Source organism: Sus scrofa, chromosome 9 (assembly GCF_054392235.1).
Source record: "Sus scrofa isolate SSC_HxYL_T2T_F1_AM1 chromosome 9, Sscrofa_HxYL_maternal_Yorkshire_Landrace_v2.0, whole genome shotgun sequence".
NCBI lineage: Eukaryota > Metazoa > Chordata > Mammalia > Artiodactyla > Suidae > Sus > Sus scrofa.
Genome location: NC_139391.1, coordinates 97203567 through 97231143, shown reverse-complemented (window position 1 = coordinate 97231143; position 27577 = coordinate 97203567). Strand labels below are relative to the sequence as shown.

Sequence of the window (27577 nt, the reverse complement as noted above, 5' to 3'; positions counted from 1 at the left end):
TCTTTTTTTTTTTTTTTTTTGGTCTTCTTATCTTTCTAGGGCCAGACCCTCGGCATACGGAGGTTCCCAGGCTAGGGATCTAATCCGAGCTGTAACCCTCAGGCCTACGCCACAGCCACGGCCAAATCCGAGCGGCATCTGCGACAAACACCACGGCTCACCGCAACTCCGGATCCTTGACCCGCTAAGCAAGTCCACGGATCAAACCCGCAACCTCATGCTTCCTAGTCGGATTCGTTTCCACTGCGCTATGATGGGAACTCCCCTATTTTCTGATCCATCAGAATTCTCTTGGAAAATATATAAATGCGACAAGGTCAAAAAAAGTTCATCTGGTGACTTCAAAATCTTCAAAAGTACTGATGCGTTAGAAAGGAGTCTGAAGTTTAGATGTCTGGGGGGGTCCTCTGGTCCAACGCGCTAAGGGTCGGGGCTCCAGGGGCGGTATTGCTAGGCGGGTCCTCCGTAAAGCCTCTCTGGGGGCGGGGCCTCTTGACGTCACAGAGAAGCCCCGCCCCCTCACGTCGCGCACCGGGGAAGCCAGAAGGTTTCTGGCGGCGCGGGCGCCATTTTGCCGGAGCCTGCGACCGAGTGGGAGTGGAGTCGAGCGACGGCTGTTGCCGACTCTTTCCTCCTCCCCACAGTCGAGTCAGCGGGTTGATTAGTCCATCGGCCCTCAAGCCGAGACTTGTCTCTTACTTAGTTCTGGGGAGCGCCTGGCCGACATGAGTGATGTAGAGGAGAACAACTTCGAGGGCAGAGTGAGTACAAAGCCGCGGGAGCCGTCTTCGGCGGCGGCCCGATGCTCGGGGTTTCACGGGGACAAGCGCGGTCGGGCGTGGTTGCGGGGAGCCTTGTGGGGGCCCGCGGGGAGCAGCCTCTGGAGCCATCGCGGTCGCTTCCTCACATCCCAAGATGGCTTCTGGGTTCCACTCTTGCCCCAAACACCACGGCTAACCCCCTTACCCCGCTTTTTGGAGACTGACTGATAACCTGGACTCCTGTGTCCGATTTCCCCCCGCGGTGCGTTCTCCCATTTCCCCACCCCGAGGCTTCCTTATCTCTGTTCCGAGATGTGGGTCCCCGTCGCGGTGGGGCGGGAGGAGACGGCAGGGAGTTCCCCTCCGACCGGATAGTGGTAGGTGCTTCCTGCGGTGGCATTGCTGGCGACCCCGAGCATCGTAGAGGGTCTCGGGATCGAAAGTGCGCGGGGCTGCTGTCCGGGCGGGGAGAAGCTGGCGTGGGACTAGCTGGGGCCTGTGTCTCCTTGGCTCTCTATTGCAGTGAGCGGCCGCGTCTCTGTTGGAACCGGCGGCGTTGCGTCTATAAAGGCGAAAGCCTTGAGGTTGAAGGTGGGACGAGCCTAATGAAGTGGTTAGTCAACGACCGCACCGACCCTTAAGCGTTCTTAAGACGAGAGCTGTGAGGGGAAAACTACGCAAGGAGCCCTTTTTCCCTTAATGTCCCTTCTGCTTTCCTTTCACTGCACAATGAATGTGAAAATGCTATAATGCCTTTTCTGATTCCTTGATGTTGGGTTTTTTCTTCTTTCTCTATATCTCAACTTCAAATGCTTTTTCTTCCTATGACCTTTCGTCTAAACACTGACCACTACTTGACAGGTTTTGACGGTAAAAAGCAAAAGAGGGAATCTTTTGTCTTAATCTTACATAACCGAACAAATTTCATGGCTCAGTATTTTTGCAATAGTGTATGCTATCCTCTCAGCTCAAAAGGATACCTTCAAAGTACAGACCCTCTCCCATTTCCCTTCTCAGCCCATCCTCCAGCAAAGAGGGATCAAAGTTTTTCATTATTTTGGGTCGGTAAATATAAACATCACAAAGATAGGTTATCTTCAGCTTAAATGTACTGAACATTTAGCGATGATTGGGTTAAATTTCCGAAGTAACTTTCTTAGTGAAAATTGATGGAAGTGAATTAGTGTAAGACTCGGAAAAGAAAGTCCTCAGGCAGCATTTTTCTGCTCTTGTGTTGGTATTCTGGTTACTAGGGGAAACGCAAAAAGAAAGAAAGAAAACAAAAAACACTTAAGGTGTGTGGATGGAATGAGTTTTGTCTTTTTTTAGAAACTCATAAGATAAGCATCTGGAACCAGACAGTTAAATCAGAGGGTCGATTTAGGCTTTTGTTCTTTTTGAGATTGGAAACCAAAAAAAGTTATCTTTAATGCCTTTAAGATTGGGTTTCTCTAGGTCATATTTCTGGGTCATAGATAGAAAGGAATAGTTGAGCTTACTGAATTTTTTAGAATGGGTGGTATTGATTATCCCAACAAAACTTTTTAAAAATCACGTAATGATATTTGGGGATAGTTGTGAGCTGCTTCTTGTTTTGAAAATGTTAGGTGGCTATGGAAGAAATTTTGCTGCCTCTTAAATTAACTTCACTATAATCTCGAGAAGTTGGTATTTGTTTTGGTTTGTGGAGAAGTGAAGAGGACTACTATCTGAGACCTTGTTTTCCTTTATTTTTTTAAAATTTTATTTAGTCATCAGGTTAAGGAAGGAGCAAGTTCTTGATGATTGTTACCTTACCCATCCAAGAAAGTAATACATGTAAGGTTCCCACCCAATTTTAACCTAAAATGCATGGCACTTAATTTCTTTTAATAGAGAAAAAGTTTTTGCCTTCTTTTTCCTCCCCTTTTACAACGTTTGTGGTTATAGAAAAAATTTTTCCCCACACGTGATACCCAGGTATGAAATGAACCAAATTGAGTAATGAATAGGTTCACCTGTTACTTATATTACTTTTTTGTAGGTTGAGGTAATTGTCTTTATTCATAATTGGTTGAAGAATTAGAAGAATGCTAGAAACTTTTCTGAGTGTGTACCTTTTTTTGATTCTCAAGGCAATTTCATATTCACCAATGCTTTTAGTTTTTAAATTACAGTGATCTTTTATCTGCTAACCACAAACCAGCAGTTTAGAAAGATTTTATAAAATATGTTTAACTGATTTACTGTGCTGTACACTTGAAATTCACACAACTTTCTAAATCAACTATAGTCCAATAAAATTTATTTAAATTTTTTTAAAAAGGTTTTATAGAATACATTTGTTGTATTTTTGTACCTAAATGTAATAACCGGAGTTCCTGTTGTGACTTAGCGGTAACCAATCTGACAAGTATCCATGAGGACCGGGATTTGATCCTTGGCCCTACTCAGTGGGTTAAAGATCCAGCGTTGCCACAAGCTGTGTGTAGGTCTCAGACACTGCTTGGGTCCCACGTTGCTGTGACTGTGGCATGGGCCAGCAGCTGCAATTCTGATTCAACCCCTAGCCTGGGAATTTCCATGTGCTGTGAGGGTGGCCCTAAACTAAATAAATAAATAGTAAATGTTATAACCTTTCAGAGAGGCTCAAAAAAGTGTTTTCAGATGATCTTTCCGAAGTGTTTTAAGTAGTTGTTGTATCTCAAACTTTTTGACTGAAATAGAGAATTGACTAAAATTGATGGGTCAGTATTCAGATTTCATTTGCTAAGTGTACAGAGTCAATATTAATAGTGCATATTAACTCTATCTTATTGAAAAGATTCTTAAAATTAGAGGATAACTTTCTAGAGACTGGAAACACATGGAAGAAATAGGACTGTTTACAAGTACCAGTCCGTTGCTCATTTCATACATACACTATGCTGTATATTTTTGGTTACTTTTTTGAAAAGAGTACACTGCACTTCAGTGTCTCAGAGCAGTTATGGAGTTTGCTAAAAACAGCTACAGGAGCTTGCTTTTCCATTATAGATTAATATCTCTTGCATTTTAAAGGACTAGAATAAAAGACCTTTAGGAAAGAAAATATAATTGACTAAATTTTGTCGTAAGTAACACTGACAGTTAACCAACAAAATTGCCTTCTACTCGAGGTAAAACTTTTGAGCATCTGCTGCCTTTTTAGTAAAAGCCAGGTGTTCTTAAGGGAAAGAGAACTTGGAGTCTGATTTGAGATGACTGACAGCTCATATCTGGGTAAAAGTAAGTATATGATGAAGTGGTATGTGATAAAATTAATAAAGAATTTGAAGCAGTTTTGTGTGCCTATGAGAAAGGGAAAGCTTTAGTATGGAAAAAGTACATTGGCTCTTATGATTAGGGAAATATGAACATTGTAAGGGTGGAACAGTGAGGTTGCTAGAGTAATGAGACATGATAGATTTGACTAGTCAGGTATTGAAGCATTTCGAATTTTAGTTTTAGGAATTTGGACTTAATCTAGTATTCACTAATGAGCTGTCTATGGATTCTTAATTCTTGGATGGCATAGTGAATTTTAGCAAAGAACAGAGACCGGTACAGGAAGATCAGCAGGGCACACTTGAAATATTTAAGGTAGGAGCTTATGAAAAATTAGGTCTAAACTGAATAGACATTTTCAAGGGATCCAGGAGAATAGTAGTGCCATTAAAATAGGCCAACATGAGCAATTTGTTTGTGACATGTATATCAAGTTAACAGAACCTTAAGAGGAAATGTCTTTTGGAGCTGGCAGTGAGGTTGGTACTTGAACTATGAGTTTTGCATGTCATCTTCATAAAAAGAATGAGTTGTTTCTAATTTTTTTCTTTCACAATGGCCCACAAATTTATATTGGTGTTTTTAAAAGAGGTTAAAGACTTTTTTTTTTTATCATGTAAGGGTCTTATTATAATTCCACAATTGTCTGTGCTTTGTAGGATAAAGAGGAAAGATAGTCCTTATTCTTTCCTCCTTTATTCAGAGCTTGTTCTGGCTTCTTGAATACCTGGAATATTATAAAACAGACTCCCAGTGTTCCCCTCTTAATATATGAAATGATTAATCGTATGATAAAAATAAAGAGCAAAACACAAATTTGGCTGTTTTGATTTGGAATTTAAATTTGTGTGTATTAAGATAGCTTGTTAAAGAATAGCAGAAATGGGGGAAGATTTTTATATACGAGATTCTCTCACTGAGGGGTAGTAATTTGCTCAATCTAAGCAGAAAGTGGGATTTTTTAAAGGAGCTCTGCAACTAATTGTATCCACGATGCCTAACTGTAATTTTATAGATTTGTCATAGATCCTTCTTATGATTTGTACCATTCCTAAAATAAGTTTAAGTTGTTTTGAGATCTGAAAGAATATCAAGAGATTTAAATATTTAGGAATGAGAGTCATTAAAAAATACAGGTAAACATTGTTCATGGACTTAGTTTTGTAAATGAACTGAAGTTATTTACTCATGATATAACATTTGTAGTATAACAAGTGTGAAATGGTCATGAATAATCAGCATAATAGTGTTTTAGAACTTGTGAACAGTGAAAACCTCTTTGATAGCATTAGCGGGTATTCAGGCATCAAGTAACTAACCTAGGGACCACAAACAGTGAGTGAATCTGATTATTTGTTCACATGTCCTAACAGATTTAGTAGGAAAGAGTGGAAGTGAAAAAATGGTAATGATCAGATGGGGAAAAGAATCAATAGACACTGTTTAAAAAAAAAAAAGTTTGAGTTCCCATCATAGCTCAGTGGTTAACGAATCTGACTAGGAACCAAGAGGTTTCGGGTTCGATCCCTGGCCTCACTCAGGGGGTTAAGGATCCGTTGTTGCCATGAGCTGTGGTGTAGGTCGAAGACACAGCTGGGATCTGACATGGCTGTGACTGTGGTGTAGGCCAGCGACTACAGCTCCGATTTGACCCCTAGCCTGGGAACCTCCATATGCCACTGGTGTGGCCCTAGAAAAGACAAAAAGACATAAATAAATAAATAAAACAAGTTGAAAAGAACAAAAGGAAATGTGGTTTTTTCCTACCTCATTTAAGTTACTTCCATTTATAGTTTTGTATAATCCTTATGAACTCATGATTTTCACTAAATGTGTGAGTGACTAGGCCTGACCAGTGTGAGGTAGAAGAACAGTTATCCTTGTTTTTTTCCCTTAAAACTGAGGTCCTGTAATCTTGCTTATTCAAGATTTGTAAATACTCCATGGCACTTCTGTAAAAGGTTCTTAGTTTTTAGTTGCTCTTAGTTTCTAATATAGCTAAACCACTTTAAGTCCTTTTACACTAGTTTTCTATGCCTTCGAAATTGCCACTTAGACACGAGCTTTTTGGAGTTACAATTGATCACAGCATATAAGCTGGTCATTTTATGAACCATGTTTGAAATTAGTACAGAAGATTTGTAAATTTTATAGGTAATTTAATAGTTGTAACATGAATTTAAATTTGATTATATATGTATAAATGCCAATTTCTAAATAATATGTTACACAAAAAACATACAAGTTAGAGTATCTGTGAGTCTTTTTTGATACAAAGACTTTAATCTCACTTAGAATGCAGCATGCTGGTATGACTTTTAAGAGAAGGGAAATTATCACTTAAAAATAGTTAATGAGGAGTTCCCGTTGTGGCTCGTAGTGAACCCGACTAGTATCCGTGAGGATGCAGGCTCAATCCTTGGCCCCACTCAGTGGGTTAAGGGTCATCTGGAGTTGCTGCCAGTTGCAGTTTAGGTTGCGTATGCAGCTCAGATCTGGCATAGGCTGGCAGTGGTAGCTCCGATTAACTGGGAACTTCCATGTGCCATGGGTGCAGTCCTAAAAATAAATAACGCTAATGAGGGTGTTGTGGTTGTGGCTCAGTGGGTTAAGGGTCTTGCGTTGCTACCAGCTGTGGTATAGGTCAAAGATCTAGCTGGGATCTGGTGTTGCTGTAGCTGTGGTGTAGGCCAACAGCTGCAGCTCCAGTTCAGCCCCTAGCCTGGGAACTTCCATATGCTGCAGGTGCAGCCCTAAAAAGACTAAATAAAAATAGCTAATGTTAATGAGCAATTGGAGTTAGAGAGTAAGAGTATTTCTTTTGTAAACCTGAGAGTCTGAAAAAGAAGCACCATATAAAATGAAAGAATTGAGTAACACAGAAGGTTTCCCACAAGTCCTAAAGAATGAAGTTCTTGGTACAATAAATATTATAGTTATTTGGATAATTTAAGTACCCCCCCAAAAAAAATACAATTTACGTAAATACACTAGATGATTTCTATGGAAATCTCTAATTTCACCAAGGAGTGGGAAAATATATTTTGAAAAAATTTGTATTAAAAGCTTATGCTAAAAAAAAAAAATCCGTTTTTTTTTTGTTTTTGTTTTTTTTTTTTTTTTTAGAAAAAAGCTTATGCTATATTCATATAGACTTGGATTTGTGTAAACCTGGTACTTGGGACAGAATTTGCTTTGCCATAATATTAGGGTCACAGTGTAGCATTTATATAGGTTTATTTTAATGGATTTTACTTGGATTTTTTTTCCATCTCTAACTATTAGCTGTATTAAGTGACATTGCAATTAGTGTTTGCTGTTAGAATTGTTCTCATGTTCTGCAGCAGCATGTGCATATTTAGTCAGCTTTTTTCATGATTAAAAAAATAGTACATTGTTAGTGAGGTTATTTACAGTGTATAAAATACAACTATTTTAATACAGAAAAGAAAAATAGTTTTTAAGCTGCTTGTATTCGATACTCTATAGTACTTTCTTTTTTTGATAAGCAAGAAATAGATTTATTAAGATAGATGCTTGTGGGAGATTCAGGCAGGCAGACAAGGAGGCTCTTCCCCAAGGATTAGGTGGGCTAAATTTTTATAATCTAAGGGAAGTGGGGAGTCTCTGTAATACTTTCTGAGTACTCATTGTTAGCTCCTCTTTGTTTTTGGCTATGTCCTTCGGCTACCACTACAGCCTTCTAATTGATAGAGAATAGTTTACAGAACAAATGGACACTAAGCAGGTTGTACTGTGAGAATTTTCTGCCAGGCTCATGGTTTATAGTAGGTAAGGTAGACTGGAAGCCTGTCGAACTATGTTTCTGTTGAAATTTCTGGCATGATTTGGGTGAATCATTAATCTATGTCAGGTAAACACTATTTTTAATGGTTGGTGCATCCAAATGGAGGGTACTGAGGAATTTGCTAAACTCCTTGACTGGACAGCTTTAAGAGCAGGTTAAGTGTAGTGTCTACAGAAACAGGAGAGATAACACCCCTTCTCAATATTTCAGTTTATCTTTCTGTTTGCAGTTTCAGTTCTTTTTCTAAATTCTGATTAGCTGTATGAATTTCCCTGGAGAAAGTTCAAATTATTTCATAATTAAGGCAAATCAAAAGTAGAAAAGGGCAATCTAGCATTTGTCCATATAAGGCTTATTGATACTCAAACCTCAGTTCTAATGCACAGTTAGTGAAAATGGCATTTATTTGGTGTTAGCTTTTGATGAATGTTATTTTTAAATGGTAAATGTTAATATGACGTTTTGTGTCTTTGAGAATTAAACTACCAATTCTTAAAATGACAGACCATTTTTTTGGTATTACAGTAAAAATAATTATGAAGAATTAAAAGTTTTGTGTGTTGTAGTTTATTCTTTGGGTTATTTGCTGACAGTTACTGATTTGCCTTTTAAGACTTTTAAATTTCTAAATTGTTTGTGGAGGTTAAAATATTGGTATCTTCATAACTATAAATTAAAGGGGAGGGAGTTCCCCTTTATGGCTCAGTGGAAACAAATCCGACTAGTATCCTTGAGGATGCGGGTTCAATCCCTGACCTCGCTTAGTGGGTCTGGAATCTGGCATTGCCATGAACTGTGATGTAGGTCTTGGATCCTGCGTTGCTGTGGCTGTGGTGTAGGCCGGCAGCTTCAGCACCGATTCGACCCCTAGCTTGGGAACTTCTATATGCTGCAAGTGCAGCCCTAAAAAAAGCAAAATAATAATAATAATTAATTTATTAAAGGGGAGTTAAGAGTACTTTTTCTTAACCTTGAATGATTCCATGAAGAAATACATGCAGATTGAGGTTCCCCTGATTAAAAAAAAAAAATTGAAGGGTAGACAACAAAGTAGGTTAGGTATTTGTGACACCTTGGATAATATAAAGCATGCCTTCTTTGAAATTTGCTGAGGAGTTCCCCTTGTGGCTCAGCAGAAAGGAACCCAATTAGTATCCATGAGATTTTGGGTTCTATCCCTGGCCCCACCCAGTGGATCAAGTATCTGGCATTGCTGTGGCTGTGGTGTAGGCCAGCAGCTGTAGCTCCGATTTGACCCATAGCCTGGGAACTGCCATATGCTGCAGGTGCGGCCCTAAAAAAAAGAAAAGAAAACCCAAAATTTGCTGTTATCTTTTCAAAAAAATATCCTGTCATATCTTAGTGCTTTTGTTAACTAAAAGGAAACCTGAATATTTTCCAGTAGGTTGCTATGTTAGAAATGGGATTTAAAGTTTAAACTTCTTAAGGAGTTACCTTGTTTACATTAATACCTAAGAAATAGTAGTTTTTAGCAATGTTGAATAATTTTCAACTATTATTTTTATGAGGGAAGGCTTAAATCTAATATATAAAGGTTTGATTGCTATCCTAGTAAAATTAAAGGATTTATGGTGTCACAGAACACAAAACTTTCTGTATGTATAACAGGGCTGTGGTGATCTATACTGGGGGTCTATTTTATAGAAGTACTAGGAAAGCTGAAAGGGAGAGGGGAAGATACTCTTAAACCAGCCTAGTTAATGAAGCGGCCATGAGACCAGTTAAAGCAAATTAGCCATACTTTGTTTTTGTTTTTAGTAGTAAATATGCTCCTTTTACAGTTTTAGTGAGTGAAAAGGCCTAAGTTGCTCTCCCTGGTCCAGGCATCTGTCCAAAAATTTAAAGTGTATCTGAGATGTGGTGAAAGACTTGTTGTAGGTAAATAAATGAGCATAGTTGATATTGAGCAGAAAGGTAGCAATATACTTCAGTTTTGTTTTCATCTGAAAAAAAAAAGTACATAGGCCTAGCAGCATTAGTACTGTTCTTGATAAATAAGTCTTTTGACATTAAACTTGAAGGAAAACTTTAAGGAAGTTGAGTGATGGTCTTAATGGCCTAAGTGAAAATTGGTGTGAAATTGGGATGGTTATTTACACTAATAATCAAAGCTTAAGGAGACAGAGAAACCAAATTGTCCATTGGTCATAAGTGCTTCGAATAACTGTCTAAAAAAAAAAAGTTCCCGTTGTTGTTGCTCAGGGTTAAGGAATCTGACTAGTATCCGTGAGAATGCAAGTTCGGTTCCTGGCCTTGTGCAGTGGGTTAAAGGATCCAGCACTGCCACAAGCTGTGGTGTAGGTCGAGGATTCGGCATGGATTTGCTGTTGTGGCTGTGGTGCAGGCCAGCAGCTATAGCTCCGATTTGACCCCTAGCCTTGCATCTTCCATATTCTGAGGGTGCAGCCCAAAAAAGACCCCCCCCCAAAAAAACTAAGCTTTTAATCAGTTTTAACTTAATTGACTTGGAAAGTTTTGATTTATATCCAGATTTTTCAATAGCCAGTCAATTTTCTGATAAAGGATATACTCACAGAACGGACTATATAAGTATGCATAGCTGCATAAAATTTGAACAATAGAGATGGGGGGAAATCATGCTATTAATTTCATAATGTGTATTAGGATATTTCATTGGATAAAATAGAATTTTTAAAATGACTCAGATGCAAAAATACATATACTACTAAGAATTTACAAGCCAAAGGGGAAATTTTTTAAATTTCATACTTTCTTTTTCCCCTTTGTTTTTTTAGTATTCTTGTTTTATTTCAGATCAAATCTTTCTAGTAAAGTCAAACTGAGCAAAGATAGTGGTCAAACAAAATCGAGAGATACTTCATTGAACCTCAGCATATATCCTCTAATGTTCAAGTTTAGATAGCCCATGATGTTTTGTTTTAACTATTCTTAGCATGGCTGAGTGAAAGCTTATTTTAAGATCACTAAGAATCTTCAGGTTGTAAATTAGTGAAAAGACATAGGTGGGGGGAATTACAGTTAATACTAGTTATGTTTGAAATAAGTATATTAAAATTGTTCAATTTTAGGGACTAGGATGAAACATTGAAAGGGGAGGAGGGTAAAGAGTATGGTAAAAACAAGGAAATTCAGTAAATTCTCTAACTGTTAGAAACTAGACTTTTGAACAATTTTAAAGATTATAAAATTGCTTTTTTTTTAAATAAACTAGTTATTTACACTTTACCTGCTGGCTTTTCCATTTGGTAGATAACATTCTGAACTCCAGCAGAGTTTTATAATCCCCACGTGCTTAAATATACTAAATGTTCTTTTTCCATTAAGGTTAATGTTCGTGAAGAAATTGAAGAGTTTTTTCCAAGAATGTGGAAGATAAATCAAGATAAAAGAAGGCTAATGAAAAGTATTAAAGATCAGAAAATTAAAATTGAATGGGGGAAAAAATTGAACAGAAGATTGGTCAGATAGAAGCACTTGAATATTTTTTTAAGGCTATTTTGAATTGTTTGAATTGGGGAAGAATACACGAAGTATGAAAAATGAAAAACTCAATGAAGAATGAAGAGAAGTAGAAAGCAAGAGTGAAGTAGAATTAAAAGAATCTGGAAGAATGAATGGGTCCTAGGTTAAGTAAATGTATGGTTTATGTTCCAGTGTCTGTATGATCAAGTTGTAGATGAATTTGCATGATTACTTAGTTAATAGAGAATTGGTGATCTGGTTCAAGTAGGGAATTATTGAGGACAGCAGTATTAACAATGGGTTATTAATGAGCTGAAATTTTTTCTGGAGGGTGTTGCCTAACCATTTGTTTTTCAGGAGCAATCAATATAAATAATTACGGTACTTTAAATGTTAGGTGTTAGGCATCTACGTGACCAGTGCCATTTGTAATACTGTCTTCTTTGTTAGGAGTCTCGCTCTCAGTCAAAATCTCCAACGGGAACTCCTGCTCGTGTAAAATCGGAGAGCAGGTCAGGATCTCGTAGTCCATCAAGGGTTTCCAAACACTCTGAATCCCATTCTCGATCAAGATCAAAATCCAGGTGAGTGTGTTTAAAAATATGTAAGTATGTTTAAAATGCTTTTATTGGATTTTTTAGGTTAAATTTTATTTATGTATTTTTCTTCTTTGGCCACTCCTCAGCATATGGAGTTCCCTGGCCGGGGATCAGATCCAAACGCAGTTGCAACCTATGCCACAGCAGCAACACCAGATTTTTAACCCACTATGTCCAGCCTGGGATTGAACCTTTGTCCAGGAACTCCTTATTTTAGGACTTTTGCACTTACTGCCTTCAGCCTAGAATTCTCTTCCCTCAGATATTCTCACATCCCTTGATTTAGTCCTCTATTCACGTGTCACTGGAGAACATTAAATACTACGGACACTCTTTATTCCCTTACTTTTTTTTTTTTTTTTTTTTTTTTGTGGCTCTGTGGCATGTAAAGTTCCCCAGACCAGGGACTGAACCCACGCCACGACAGCAACCCAAGCGACTGCACCCCAAGAGAACTCCTTTATTCCCCTACTCTTAATGTTTTTATAATATTTATTGCTGTCTGATTTATAGAAAAAGTAAGCAGTCTTGAAAGGTTTTAAGTGTTAACCATCACTTTATTACTGTAGTCCTCCTTCAGTATCTGTCGGGGGAGGAGTGGTTCTCCTGCGGATAGAGAATCCAAGGATGCTCAAGTCCCTTATATAAAATGGCATAGGGAAGTTCTTGTGTGGCAGTTTAAGGATGCAGTGTTGCTGCACCTGTGGCACAGGCCACAACTGTGGCACTTGTTCAATCCCTTGCCTGGGAACATTCACATGCCACATTTGGGGCCAAAAAAATGGCATGGTTCTGGAGTTCCCTGGTGACACAGTGGATTAAGGATCTGATACGGTTGCTGCTGCAGGTGCAACCAAAAAGAAAAATCAATCAGTATATTTTTTAAAAAGAGCTAACCATCTTTTTAAAATGACGTACAGTCAGTGCTCCACACATAAAGCCAGCTGCATTTAAATGTAACTTGATACATACTTTGTATTTATGTGACAGCTTATCTTATTAATGTTGGTTTATTTTTATTTATTTTAGTTTTTGGGTTTTTTTTGGGCCGCACCCATGGCATATGGAAGTTCCCAGGCTAGGGGTTAAATCAGAGCTGTAGATGCAGGCCTACACTGCAGCCACAGCAACTCAGGATCCAAGCCTCATCTCTGACCTCTACCACAGCTCATGACAACGCCGGATCCTTAACCCACTGAGTGAAGCCAGGGATCAAACCCACGTCCTCATGGTTACTAGTCAGGTTCATTACTGCTGAGCCATGACAGGAACTCCCCATGTTTTTTATTTAAATTGAAGCTAAAATTAGTGCTAAGAAAAATGGGGAAAACCTGTTTGGGTTTTGTTTTGTCTTTTTAGGTCCGTGGGTACGCCATATGGAAGTTCCCAAGCTAAGGGTTGAATCAAGGCTGAAGCTGCAGGCTTATACCACATCCACCCAAGATCTGAGCCACATCAGCGACCTACTCGCAGCTCGTGGCAATGCCCGATCCTTTACCCACTGAGTGAGGCCAGGGAGCAAACTCTCATCCTCATGGATACTGGTCAGGTTCTTAACCTCCTGAGCCACAGTGGAAACTTTCTGTGTGGTATTATACCAAGTTTTATCTCCCCTGCCTCTCCCCACCCCATGATTTTTTTCTTTCTAAGGCCACACTTGCAGTTTATGGAAGTTCCTGGGCCAGAAGTCAAAATGGAGCTACAGCTGCAGCTCACGCCACAATCGTAGCAACACCAGATCTGAGCTCTATCTGCGATCCAAGGATCCTTAGCGTACTGAGCAAGGCCAGGGATCAAACCTGCATCCTCCCAGAGACAACATAGGGTCCTAAAACTGCTGAGCCGCAACAGGAACTCATTAGTTTCTTTTAGGCCATTCATATTATTGTTTTCATTCCCACCCAGAATAGTTTGTCTCCTTTCAATAAAGCTGTATTCTTAGCTTGATTTGTTGTCCTCGTCCATTCCTTTTCGTTTTAACTACTTTCTAGCAGATTATGTTTTGCAGTTGTCTAATCAATCACATCTCTATGTCTTGCCAAGGAACCTTTGCTTTTGCTATTCCTGGAACACTTTTCTCCTGTCTGCTTAGTAAAATCTTATTAAATCTCTCAGCTTTATTGTTGAATGTTTCCAGCCCTTAGGATTTATAACATTTATTGTATGCCTCGTAGAATTCATGGTGTTCCCCCCACCCGGGCCACACACGTGGCATGCAGAAGTTCTTGGGCCGGGGATTGAACTCAAGACAGAGCAGAGACCTGAGTCACTGCAGTGACAGCATATTTTAAGTGACATCATTACTGGTCTGGGTGTTAAGGATGGATTCTATGAATTCAAAGAAATGACATTTTCATTGCATTAATAGGGAAAGAAAGAGGACTGTGAGCAATTGGAAATAATCAGGCATCGAACTAGGGAATCAGCAGTAAAGATTGGTGAAATGCTATAGAAAGCTTGAAGAAAGGGAGACTATTAGACATGGAGCCTATTAGATAAGGTGGGCATTTTGGTTGTGATGAATTAATTCAGCAGATGCTAGATTTCAGCAGGCTAAAGAAAGCTGGGAGTTCCCTTGTGACACGGTGGTTAAAGACTAGAAAGGAAATAATACTTAATAGTCAGAATATAGGACCATATCGAAAATAGTCAAATGATTTCATTGTCATTGTAGTGGCAGTTGATGATTTGTTAACTCTCATTCTCCTCTCCTCCCAACCCTGACAACCATCTTATTTTCTGTTTCTGTGTACCTTTTCTCAAGTACCTCATCTAAGTAGAATCATGCAATATTTGCCTTATGACTGACTTATTTCACTTAGAATAACATCCTCATTCATGTTTTAAAATGTCCTTAATCATGTTGTAGAAGATTAAAGAATTTCCTTTCTGGAGTTCCTGTTTTGGCGCAGTGGAAACGAATCCAACTAGGAACCATGAGGTTGTGGGTTTGATCCCTGGCCTCCACTCATCAGATTAAGGATCCTGCATTGCTGTGGCTGTGGTATAGGCAAGCAGCTATAGCTCCGATTCAACCCCTAGCCTGGGAACCTCCATATGCTGCAGTTATGGCCCTAAAAAACAAAAAAACAGAACAGGAATTTCCTTTCTAGTGTTCGTTCTTTCTTTCTTTCTTTCTTTCTTTCTTTCTTTCTTTCTGCCTTTTAGGGTGATACCACAGCATTTGGAGGTTCCCAGGCTAGGGGTGGAATCAGAGCTACAGCTCATGGCAATGTCAGATCCCCCACCCACTGAGTGAGGCCAGAGATCTAACCCACATCCTCATGGATATTAGTTGATTTGTTTCCACTGCACCACAACAGGAACTCTGGGTTTTTTTCTGTTTTAAAGAAGGCAGAGCCTTAACATGTTTGTAAGGTATGGTGATAAGAATGAATTTGAAAGAGGTAGACTGGGAACAACGAGGAGATAGCGATTAGGGGTTAATGGTTAAGATAGTAAATTATGTCATAATTTAAAAAGAATTAGTAAACCAAGTGCTATCATTACTGTGGCCCATGTGTTCCTCCCTATAGGTGGAGGCCACCTCACTCCTAAACTGTCATTTCCATGTGGTGTCATTTGCTTTTAATTTTAATAGCATTAGCCATTTTGTTCCAATATTTTTACTTAATTTATTTCTCTGAAAGGTCGAGATCAAGGAGGCATTCTCACAGACGATACACTCGATCCAGATCCCATTCTCACTCTCACAGGAGACGATCTCGAAGTAGGTCATATACACCAGAATACCGGCGTCGAAGGAGCCGAAGTCATTCTCCAATGTCTAACCGGAGAAGACATACAGGCAGCAGGGTATGTGGTTTTTTAAATAAGTTAGTGAAAGATTTATTTTGTTTTTCCCTATGTGTAATCATATCAGAACATCTTGCTTATATGAGAGACCTCTATTGAAAAGTGGTACTCTAGAAACTTCCTTAGCTATATATATGAATATTTTTTGTATATTCAAGTATATTTTCTTACGAGTTGTTAAAAAGATTGAAATTGGGAAAGAGGTTATGTTCCAAGAATTTAAAATGAATTCAGTTGAAGATAGTTGAGATTAAAAGTTTTAGCATGGAGTGAGGTAGCAAGAAAATACCAAGAACTGTAGTTATAGTAACAGCTAACACTTAATATGGAGCAATGTGCAGAAGTTTCTCATTGCATTAATACTCAACCTCTCTGTGATGCAGGATACCATATTATTGGTAAGGAAATTGAGTTTTGGATATGTGACATTGAGGTTTGTTTTTAACTGCTGTTAACTGGAGACTGCTATTAATGATGTTTTGAAATCTACAAGTTAATTTTTCAAATCTGGATTGTGGGGCCATTGAAAGGATATCCTCAAGAATTCCGTGGTGGCCTAGTAGTTAAAAGGATCAGGCATGGTCACGGCGGCATGGGTTCAGTCCCTGGCCTGGGGACTTCTGAATGCTGCAGATACAGCCAAAAAAGAAAGAAAGAATATCCTTGCTAAAAAATAAAAATGGAGGCATCAAATGAGCAATTGCAGATGAAGTCAGGTCATGTTTAAGGACAAATCTATAAGGGATATAAAACATTTGAATAAACTAGAAATATGGCATTAAACTAAAGAAGTATTATTAGGATACATTCTGAAAATCATTGGGCTAGAGACTTAGGGACAGTTTTACTCAGGCTACAACCTAAAGTGTATTCCAAAGAAGGCCTGAAAGTACTGTGAACTGTAAAACATAACTCATCTGGTTTTTTTGTCTTAAATTATTGTTTCCAAGTGACTTGAAACAGTAGGTGCTTTTTATTTATTTATTTTTAAAGTGGCCACACCTGTGGCATATGCAAGTTCCTAAGCCAAGGATGGAATGCAAGCGGGATCTTTAACCCACTGCACCAGACTGGGGATCTAACCCACGCCTCTCTAGTGACCTGAGCCTCTGTGCAGTAACCCACTGTGGCACACTGGAAATTCCAAAACAATATAGTCTTTGTGTATTGAGTGAGGTGTTCTAAGAAAAGTACTTCAATGTGTTTTAAATTGTGTTTTAGTTTAGAGCTTAAATTAAATAACATCCTTATTCAACAGGCAAATCCAGATCCCAACACTTGTCTAGGAGTGTTTGGCCTCAGTTTGTACACAACTGAGAGAGATCTTCGTGAAGTATTTTCCCGATATGGGCCATTGAGTGGTGTCAATGTGGTTTATGATCAGAGAACTGGACGATCAAGAGGATTTGCTTTTGTTTACTTCGAGAGAATAGATGATTCAAAGGAGGTAATTTTGTTCTTGTAATTATTTGTCATTTTGAAATTTTTCTGATGTGCACGATTTACTTTTGAGTTAATGTTAAAAGTTCATTAATAGACTCTCAATTCCATAAACATTTTGTCCTAATTCATTCTCTGCCAGAATTTAAACTTTGCCTCTCGGTGTTAAAATTGGAATGGCCAGTTTCACTTTCTAGAAAGCTAATACTTTGTGGTATAGGCATATCCTGATTAAAACCTGACCTTGTGAAGTGAGATTATGTGATAGAGTTAATGGAAAAGGTGAAGTGTGTATGAGTGTTCTCTTTTGAATAAGCTTTATTCATATTCTAAGCAGATGATTACATTGCTGCTTTTTTTTTTTTTTTTTTTTTTTTTGGTCTTTATAGGGCACCACATCCATGGCATTTGGAGGTTCCCAGGCTAGGGGTCAAATCAGAGTTGTAGCCACGGGCCTACACCACAGCAACACCAGATCCTTAACCCACTGAGCAAGGCCAGGGATGGAACCTGTGTCCTCATGGATACTAGTCAGATTTGTTTCCGATGAGCCATGGCAGGAACTCCCTAAATTGACTTTTTTAAAGAAATGTGTTTGGATTTAATCTGTATAATTTTTCTAAGTGTCTGATTAGATCCCTATCTATACAAAGCTTTGTTTTTCTATTCTGTAAATATTAATGTATCATTCTTTACTACAGATGAAAAATAGTACATGAAAAGAATTGGTACTTTTTCATTTTTGTTTAGTGCCATTCTTAATTTCCCTAACAGAATGATCCTAAACAATGTCAGGGATTGGAAATAGGCTATTCTAATACAATGTATGGGTAATATAGATTATAGAGGAAGCACTAGATTTGCCTTTTCTATACCAAAAGTTCATGGTGATTGAGTCGCAAAATTCCATTTTAAATAATTTTTGGAGCTCATTAAAGAAGTGGCAAGTACTGGCATTTCTTTTTTGCACCATTTTATTGGCGACATTAGTAAGAACATTATAGCTGTTTGCATCAGCAGTGCTTGATTGCAGTATAAAAGGTTGTAATAGGAGTTCCCAGTGTGACTCAGAGGAAACAAATCTAAATAGTATCCTTGAGGATGCAGTTGCCATCCCTGCCTTTGCTCGGTGGATTAAGGATCTGGCATTGATGTGAGCTGTGGTGTAGGTCGCAGACACAGCTTTGATCCCGCATTGCTATGGTTGTGGCGTAGGCCAGCGGCTATAGCTCCAATTTGACCCCTAGCCTGGGAACCTCCATGTGCCATGGGTGCGACCCTAAGAAAAGCAAAATAAAAATAAATAAAAATTTTTTAAAAAGAGATGTGGTTGAAAAACCCTCGGTAATTTTTTGGCTTTTAGGGCCACACCCGCAGCCTGTAGAAGTTCCCAGGCTTAGGGGTCTGATCTGAACTACAGCTGCCGGTCTACACCACAACCAACCACAGCAATGCAGGATCTGAGCCATGTCTTCGACCTACGCCACAGCTCATGGCAACACTGGATCCTTAACCCACTGAGTGAGGCCAGGGATCAAACCGGCAACCTCATGGTTCCTAGTTGGATTTGTTTCCAGTGCGCCATGATGGGAACTCCAACCATGGATAATTCTAAATAAAATAATGCTCTGAGTTGAAGGCATTTATAGACATTCTAATAGACACAGTAGTATTTTGTTTACTGTTAAATATTTGTGATTTGTTTACTCCTGTTCTCAAAGGATTAAGGTGTGAACTTAGAAATACCAGGATATCTGGCCTTAAGTGAAAGTTGCAAAGAGGAAACAGTATCACAATTTAAAAGTAAAAATGTGGGGAAGTTCTCCAGTGACTCAGCGGTTAACAAATCCAAATAGCATCCATTGAGGACATGGATTTGATCCCTGGCCTCACTCAGTGGGTTAAGGATCCAGTGTTGCCCTGAGCTGTGGTGTAGGTCATGGACACGGCTTGGATCGCATGTTGCTCTGCCTGTGGTGTAGGCTGGTGGCTACAGCTCCAATTGGACCCCTAGCCTGGGAACCTCCATATGCCACAGGTGTGGCCCTAAAAAGATAAAAATAAATAAATAAATAAATAAATAAAAATGTGGAGTTCCCATCATGGCTCAGTGGTTAACAAACCAGATTGGCATTTCTGGGGATGTGGGTTTGATCCCTGGCCTCACTCAATGGGTTAAGGATTCAGCATTTGCCATGAGCATGGTTAAGGTTGCAGACTTGGCTCGGATCCTGTGTTGCGGTGGCTATGGTGTAGACCGGCTGCTACAGCTCAGATTGGACCCCTAGCCTGGGAATCTCCATATGCCGCAGGTGCGGCCCTAAAAAGACAGACAAAAGTGTTTTGGCAAATAAATAACCTAGGAACTCCCTGCATATGCCGCATGTGTGGCCCTAAAAAGATAAACAAACAAAAATGTTTTGGCCACACCCAGGGCATGCACAAGTTCCCAGGACAAGGCTCAAACTAAAAAAACTTTTTACATATGAAACTTGTTTGTCAAGTCTTTTGACATCCCTAACCCCTCCCACCTTAGATTTATTTCTGGATAAAACAAAATTAAAATAGCAACTTTACTTTGTCCCAAGGAACTTGTTAAAATGTGTTAAAGTGGTTGCATTTGTTACTGCATTTGGTATTATTGTCAAAGGACAAACTGATAGGGAATGTGAGCACAGATAAAAAGATAGGGAGCACTTGCTGGCAGATTTTAAAGTTCCTTTATATTTGAAATTCACTAGGTGGCAGTGTATTATAAGGGATGGCTTGACTAGTTTGCCATCATCAGCTAAATTGCAATTTCTGCTTTGAGTTGCTCTGACTGAAGCTAGTTACTGCAGTCTCAGAGTTATACAGGCTTCCCTGAATTGTATGGTTCTTTCTTTATGGCTCTCACTGTCCCAGTCTTTCAGCACAGGCCTACCTAAGGGTCCATGTACACTTTGACAACTTAATACTTAATGAAATTCACGTAGCAAGAGCTTAACATGCAAAATCCTAGCCCTTGTTAACTTGAAAAAGTGTTTAGAAGATTTCAATTTTTGAAATTTGAAATGGAAAAATGTGTTAAATTTGTTGCAGTTGTGATAGTTTCTCCTTGCTGAATGACTTTCTGTGCCTATTCTTCTTTATAGGCTATGGAAAGGGCTAATGGAATGGAGCTGGATGGTAGAAGAATTCGTGTAGATTATTCCATCACCAAAAGAGCACATACACCTACCCCAGGCATATACATGGGCAGACCAACTCAGTAAGTTTTCAGGTTTCCTAAGCTGAATTGTAAGAGCCAGAAATCCACCAGAAATGTATGCATAATTTTGATTAATCAAAAGATAAAAATGGGAGTTCCCGTCATGGCTCAGCAGAAACAAATCTTAACTAGCATCCTTGAGGACGCAGGTTCGATCCTTGGCCTCACTCGGTTAAGGATCCGGCGTTGCCATGAGCTGTGGTGTAGGTTGCAGACACGGCTCAGATCTGGCATTTCTGTGGCGTGGCATAGACCAGGGCCACAGCTCCAATTAGACCCCCTAGCCTTGGGAACTTCCACGTGCCATTGGTGCAGCCCTAAAAAAAGATAAAAATGATTTTTTTCCTATAATGAAAATTGGAAGTTATTTAATTTAAATATATTATTTGAGTCACTTTATTTCTTTTTTCTTTTTATGAAAATTTTTATTATAGTTGATTTCGTGTTTTGTCAATTTCTCCTATACAGCAAAATGACCCAGTTACACATTCATTCTTTTTCCCACATCATGTTCAATCACAAGTGTTTGGATATACTTTATTTCTTTATATATATGTATATTTGTTATACATGTATTTGAGCAGAGGGACAAATTAAAGCTATTGATGTGCATTCCTACCTCTTACACTATACAAATAGAAACTATTAAATGTTAGGAAAGTATCATGCATTTTTATTTAATTTTATATCATGTACTTTTTTTTTTTTTTTTTTTTTTTTTTTGTCTTTTGTCTTTTTGTCTTTTGTTGTTGTTGTTGTTGTTGCTATTTCTTGGGCCGCTCCCGCGGCATATGGAGGTTCCCAGGCTAGGGGTTGAATCGGAGCTGTAGCCACCGGCCTACACCAGAGCCACAGCAACGCGGGATCCGAGCCGCGTCTGCAAACTACACCACAGCTCACGGCAACGCCGGATCGTTAACCCACTGAGCAAGGGCAGGGACCGAACCCGCAACCTCATGGTTCCTAGTCGGATTCGTTAACCACTGCGCCACGACGGGAACTCCTATATCATGTACTTTTAAATATTCTCTTTGTATTCTTATGTGACCTTGGAAGTTCCTCTGTATAAGGAAGGTTTTTACTGATACTAATGATTTTTAAAAATCCAGCTTTCACATTGTGTAAAATACATTAAGTAGAGACTTTTTATAAAAGTTTTAAAATATAACAGAACCAAAGGCAGTATTTCTTAAGAATGAAAGAAGGAATATAGACTTTAATGTGAAGCTTCTTGGAAAAACATAGGCTTTGACAAGGACAATCTACTGAAAACTAAAGTGAAAATAATGTTTCAGTGATTAGGAATTGGGAAAACAGCAGGAGAAAAGAGGCTTGGAGTTTAAATTAACTGTCAAAGGTTGGAATACTAGAAACCTCAAAATTGTCTTGATGGACCTCAATTTAGTTAATTTCCCTTGGTATTCAGAGTTGGTTACTTTTTTTTTTTTTTTTTTTTTTTTTTGTCTTTTTAGGGCCACACCCTCGGCATATGGAAGTTCCCAGGCTAGAGGTCGAATTGGAGCCACAGCTGCTGGCCTATGCCACAGCAATAGCAATGCCAGATCCGAGCCACATCTGCAACCTACACCGCAGCTCACAGCAGTGCTGGATCCTTAACCCACTGAGTGAAGCCAGCGATCGAACCCTCGTCCTCATTGATGCTAGTAGGGTTTGTTAACCGCTGAGCCACAACAGGAACTCCAGTTACTTTTTAAATTCTTGATGTTTATTAACTACTTTTGAATAAGCCATGGGATATACATCTTAGCATTTTGATATTATTTGCCAGCACGATGCTTTTTTCACCTTATTGAAAAGGTCCTCCTGATTTGGGTAGCGCATTGATAGAAAAGCATTTCTTAGTTTGGAGAGTTTTGTGAAATCACTTCTGGTTATTCATATTATTAATATGAAGCCAAAGCAGAATACCGTGGGAGTTAGCAAAGTGAGACATGGAGGTAATTGGCATGACAAGGTTAATTCTTATCTCCCTTCTTCCATTTTATTTTAAGTATGATTTTATATTAAACAATACTGGAAAATAATCATTCACATTGATGTAGAATTTTCACATTTTTCTGTAGTAGTGGTGGTGGCGGCGGTGGAGGTGGTGGTGGAGGTGGAGGTGGTGGCAGACGTCGAGATTCTTACTATGATAGAGGATATGATCGTGGGTATGACAGATATGAAGACTATGATTACCGGTACAGGTAATGCTTTAATTTCTGATATCTGTTGTTTCTTTTATTATTATTACAGTTGATTTACAATGTTGTGTCAATTTCTGCTGTACAATAAAGTGACCCGGTCATAGATATATAGATATAGATATTCCTTTTCTCACATTATCCTCCATCATGTTCCATCGCAAGTGATTAGATATAATTTCCTATGCTATACAGCAGGATCTCATTGTTTATCCACTCCAAATGCTATCATTTGCAGCTACTAACCCCAAACTCCCAGTCCATCTCCCTCTCTCCCCTTCGCCAACCACAAGTCTGTTCTCCATGTCCCTGAGTTTGTTTCTTTTCTGTAGATAGGTTCGGTTGTGCCATATATTAGATTCCAGATACAAGTAATATCATATGGTATTTGTCTTTCTCTTTCTGACCTCATTTAGTATAAGAGTCTCTAGTTCCATCCACGTTGCTACATATGGCATTATTTTGTTCTTTTTATGACTGTGTGGTCTTCCATTGTGTACATGTACCACATCTTAATCCATTCATCTGTCGATGGACATTTAGGTTTAAGGATATATGCCTAGGAGTGGGATTGCTGATAGTTCTATATTTAGTTTTCTGAGGAACCTCCTTACTGTTATCTATAATGGTTGCACCAGTTTACATTCCCACCACAGTGTAAGAGGGTTCCCTTTAATCCACACCCTCTCCAGCATTTGTTATTTGTAGACTTACTAATGATGGCCATTCTGACTGGTATGAAGTGGTACCTCATTATAGTTTTGGTTTGCATTTCTCTAATAATTAGTGATGTTGAGCATTTTTTCTTGTGGCTCTTGGACATATGTATGTCTTCTTTGGAGAAATGTCTATTCAGGTCTTCTGCCCATTTTTCAGTTGGGTTGTTTGGTTTTTTTCCTTTTGAGTTGTATGAATTGTTTGTATATTTTGGAGAGTAATCACTTGTCAGTTGCATTGTTTGAAACACATTTCTCCCATTCTGTAGGTTGTCTTTTTGTTTTTGTTTTTAATGGTTTCCTTTGTTGTGCAAAAGCTTGTGTGTTTGATTAGGTCCTGTTGGTTTATTTTTGTTTTTATTTCTGGTTTCTGTTCTAAATTAGATGATAGAAGTACTATTTGGCACTTTTAATTTATGCTTAATATGTATTAATAAAAATATTTAAAATAGATTTTATACGATGCTCTTTTAAGAAAGTTGGAAAAAATCACTTTCTTAAGACTAAGAAAAAGTTAATTATCTGTGTTTGCCAATACTGTTTTAGTATCATTGGCACATAGAAAACCTAATAGCTATCATCTTGGGTCCATTATTATTTTGAATGATGCCTTGGTGTAGTGATAATGTGATATTCTAAGGAATCTTTTATTTCCTACAGAAGAAGATCACCTTCTCCTTACTATAGTCGATACAGATCACGATCAAGATCTCGTTCCTACAGCCCAAGTAGGTATACTTTTGCTCTTGTAGCATTTCTAATAAATGGTTTATTTTAGGAAATTGGTGGAATATGGTGACTGTTACTAGTTGGGAAAATATTAGACCAGTTAAGTTACAATTGTTATTTGACTTAAAAAAATTTTTTTTTGCTCTTTTGCAGGACGCTATTGATAAACAGAACAATTGCAATTGAGGACATCTTTATCTCTTTATTTTCTTCTTTTCCTCTATCTCTGTTTTTAATTCTGGATTTCCCCGAGCTTCTAATCCTTCATACTTCAAGAAGAACCCTTAAAAGATCTTTGGTTTATTTAGGATCTACACTTTGTCAGTTGTATTGCTGTTTACCACCCCTTTTATTATATTCTTAAAGATGTAATAGTTGTCATTATTTTGAGTAGTTAAACATCTCCAGTAAAAAAGGAACCCCCAGTGTTATGCTTTGGACATTTTGTTTGTTTGGGGGGGGGGATTGTTTTGTTTTGTTTTGTTTTTGCTTTTATGGAAAATTAACTCCTGGCTAATCAAATGAGGAAAGACGTGATCTTTTTAAAACTTCTTTTGTGTTAGATATTGTATTAGACATGGTATTAGAGATCTACATTTACTACAGATTCCTTTTTAAACTACTTTTGGGGAAGTTAGTAACACATAAAATAGTTCAGTCATGTCAAGTTTGTCTGGGGTGGCACGGAGCAGCCAAGTAGTTGAGTGTAGAAAGTTTGAAGCTATAGGAGAAAACAGTTGGTCATTTCTTTTGAAGAACAGAATTTTTGAACCATAAAAATTAGTCGTTTTTTAGAGATTAAGAGCTGTGGATTCCTATAAAACATGTATTTAAAATACATTTGTTAAAACTTAAAAACGTACAGTGTGATTTTTTTGTGTTGAATTTATTGAAGTTTAATCAGTGAGGGACAACCCTTATTTATTATTTAGAGCAGTTGTATACTTTGCTGTTTGAAATTTTGGTATTGGGACAGTGGTTAAGCAGGCTGTTGTATAGCGTCTTTAGAAGTAGTATGGGGAAAACTAGTCTCCTTTCAAATAAAAGTTAATTTCTTTGAAAATGGGACTGTCTCTTTATTGTGGTACAGTAGGATAATACAACTAGATTGATTATTTACATTTCCTTTTTTCTAACATTCTGCTTAAAAAGCCTGTGTAACCTCTCTCTTCTTCAGTCTTTAAAAACCCTTTTTCTTTCCTCCCTTTTTGTTGTTCAGCTTTAAATATTGAGAGTATTGTGTACCTAACACTGTGCTAAAGGAAAGGTAAATTCATTTCTTTCTTTTTGTTTTTTTAATTAGAATGGTATTGGAGTTCCCATTGTGGCTTAGCAGTAATGAACCCGACTAATACCCATGGAGATGTGGGTTCGATCCCTGGCCTTGCTCAATGGGTTAAGGATCCGTCATTGCCCTGAGCTGTGGTGTAGGTAGCAGGCACAGCTTGGATCCCGCATTGCTGTGGCTGTGGTATAGATAGCCAGCTGCATCTCAAGATTCAACCCCTAACCTGGGAACCTCCGTATGTTGCAGGTGCGGCCCTAAAAAAATAAAATAAAATTAGACTGATATTAATAGCAAATACAAAACGCTGTGACTTTCTGAAAGACAATAAAAAAATATTTATTTAGTTTTCTTTTTTCTTTTTAGGACTATACCTGTGGCATATGGAAGTTCATGGGCTAGGGGTCAAATTAGAGCTGCAGCTGCCAGCCTACGCTGTTGCCACAGCAGCACCAGATCTGAGCTGTATCTGTAACCTGTACCACAGCTTGCAGCAGTGCTAGGTCCTTGAACCCACTGAGAGAGGCCAGGGATTGAACCCAAATCCTTATGGATACTAGTTTAATTCTGAGCCACAACAGGAACTCTGATAAATTCATTTCTTTAAGAAGCCCACATTGTAAGTAGGAAACACATTTAAATGGTGGTAATGTGATAAAAAGGGAGGCTGTTTTAACGAAGAGGTGGATGATTTTTTGGGTGACCTTTATAAAAGGGTATTTATTACAGGAGCTTAAGCCTCCTTTGTTTTCTCCTTCAAAGCAATGGGAATAAAATTAGATATGATCTCTATAATAGATCAAGGGGAATCTATGGAATTGAAGTACCCCTGACATCTTTATTAAAAAGCTAACCTTCCAAAATGTCTTTTAAAATTTTTTTGCCAGTAAAGGCTATCCAAAGAGCAAAGCCATCTCTTGTCGGTCTCTAGAAGATTTTTGTTCTTTAAGCTAAGTTATTTAAAGAATGAGAATCATACCCTAGAGAACCTTAATTTGTTGATTATAACACTACAAAGATTTAAGCTGGGAGTTCCTGTGTGTCTCAGCAGAAACGAATCTGACTAGCATCCATGAGGGCACAGGTTTAGTCCCTGGCCTCGCTCAGTGGGTTAAGGATCCAGCATTTCCATGAGCTATGGTGTAGGTCGCAGATGGGGCTCGGATCTGGCGTTTCTGTTGAGTGGCTATGGCTTAGGTTTGACCCCTAGCCCAGGAACCTCCATATGCCACGGATGCGGCCCTTAAAAAAAAAAAAAGATTTAAGCTGCATATCATCTACAAAGTCAGCTACAATGTAGAAGAGAATTGACAGCCATATGAAGAGAGTGAACATAATTAAAGACATGTAGATGTTACATGTACGTTAACGGAGAAAAAGCAGTGGAAGAGAAAAGGCATAAGGACAATAAATAGAGGACAGTCTTTAAAGGCTTCCCTGAGAAGGTGAAATTTGAGTAAAATCTGAAGGTGAGGTAGGAAACCTGGTAGATATATGGGGGGAAGAATGTCTAGGGAATACCAAATGTGATCACCTTAAGGCAGTAAAATACCTGAAATGTTGGAGAAGACAATCAGTCAAGACAAAGATGATAACCAAGAGCTGGGCACTGCTAGGGAGAATGGGTTCACCTATTAAAGTAAAAATCTAAGACAGTTTTTTTCAACTCAAGAGTAGAAATAACTTTGGGTAATGGTGGTGGTGATTGGTTACAACTCCTTACAATAGTGGTTCCTGATTAATCTTTTTTTTTTAATTGCCACACCTGCAGCATATGGATGTTCCCAGGCCAGGGGAATCTGAGCCGAAGCTGCTACCTATACCACAGCTATAACAACACTAGATCCTTTAACCTAGTGAGCAAGGCAGTGGGTCAGACTCACAGAGAAAATGTTGGACCCTTGACTACTGAGCTACAATGGGAACTCCTACACCAGAAAATTATTTGAAAATGAAATTAATAATTTTCAAAACCAAGTTCCCGTCATGGCTCAGTGGTTAACGAATCTGACTAAGAACTATGAGGTTGCAGGTTCGATCCCTCGCCTAGGTCAGTGGGTTAAGTATCTGGCGTTGCTGTGAGCTGTGGTGTAGGTCACAGACATGGCTCAGATCCTGCATTGCTGTGACTCTGGTGTAGGCTGGCGGCTACAGCTCCGATTGGACCCCTAGCCTAGGAACCTCCATATGCCTCGGTTGCGGCCCTAGAAAAAGAC

At 38.6% G+C, this 27577-nt stretch overlaps 1 protein-coding gene across 16 annotated transcripts; it reads left to right on the top strand.

Moving 5' to 3' along the window:
• The first annotated feature begins 542 nt into the window (after positions 1-542).
• On the top strand, positions 543-25139 carry TRA2A (transformer 2 alpha homolog). Of its 16 annotated transcripts, none has more exons than XM_084974701.1 (10): positions 543-761; positions 1285-1352; positions 11182-11482; positions 11770-11903; positions 15569-15734; positions 16993-17181; positions 20309-20424; positions 22509-22634; positions 24008-24075; positions 24230-25139. In XM_084974701.1, exons 5-10 carry the CDS (start codon positions 15702-15704, stop codon positions 24238-24240), a joined length of 543 nt encoding a protein of 180 aa, XP_084830827.1. In that variant the 5' UTR covers positions 543-761; positions 1285-1352; positions 11182-11482; positions 11770-11903; positions 15569-15701; the 3' UTR covers positions 24241-25139. The 16 variants fall into 16 exon arrangements, with proteins under 16 accessions (XP_084830827.1, XP_084830823.1, XP_084830825.1 ...); XM_084974697.1 differs by having other exon boundaries at positions 11182-11493; XM_084974699.1 differs by having other exon boundaries at positions 1285-1374.
• Positions 25140-27577: the final 2438 nt, after the last annotated feature.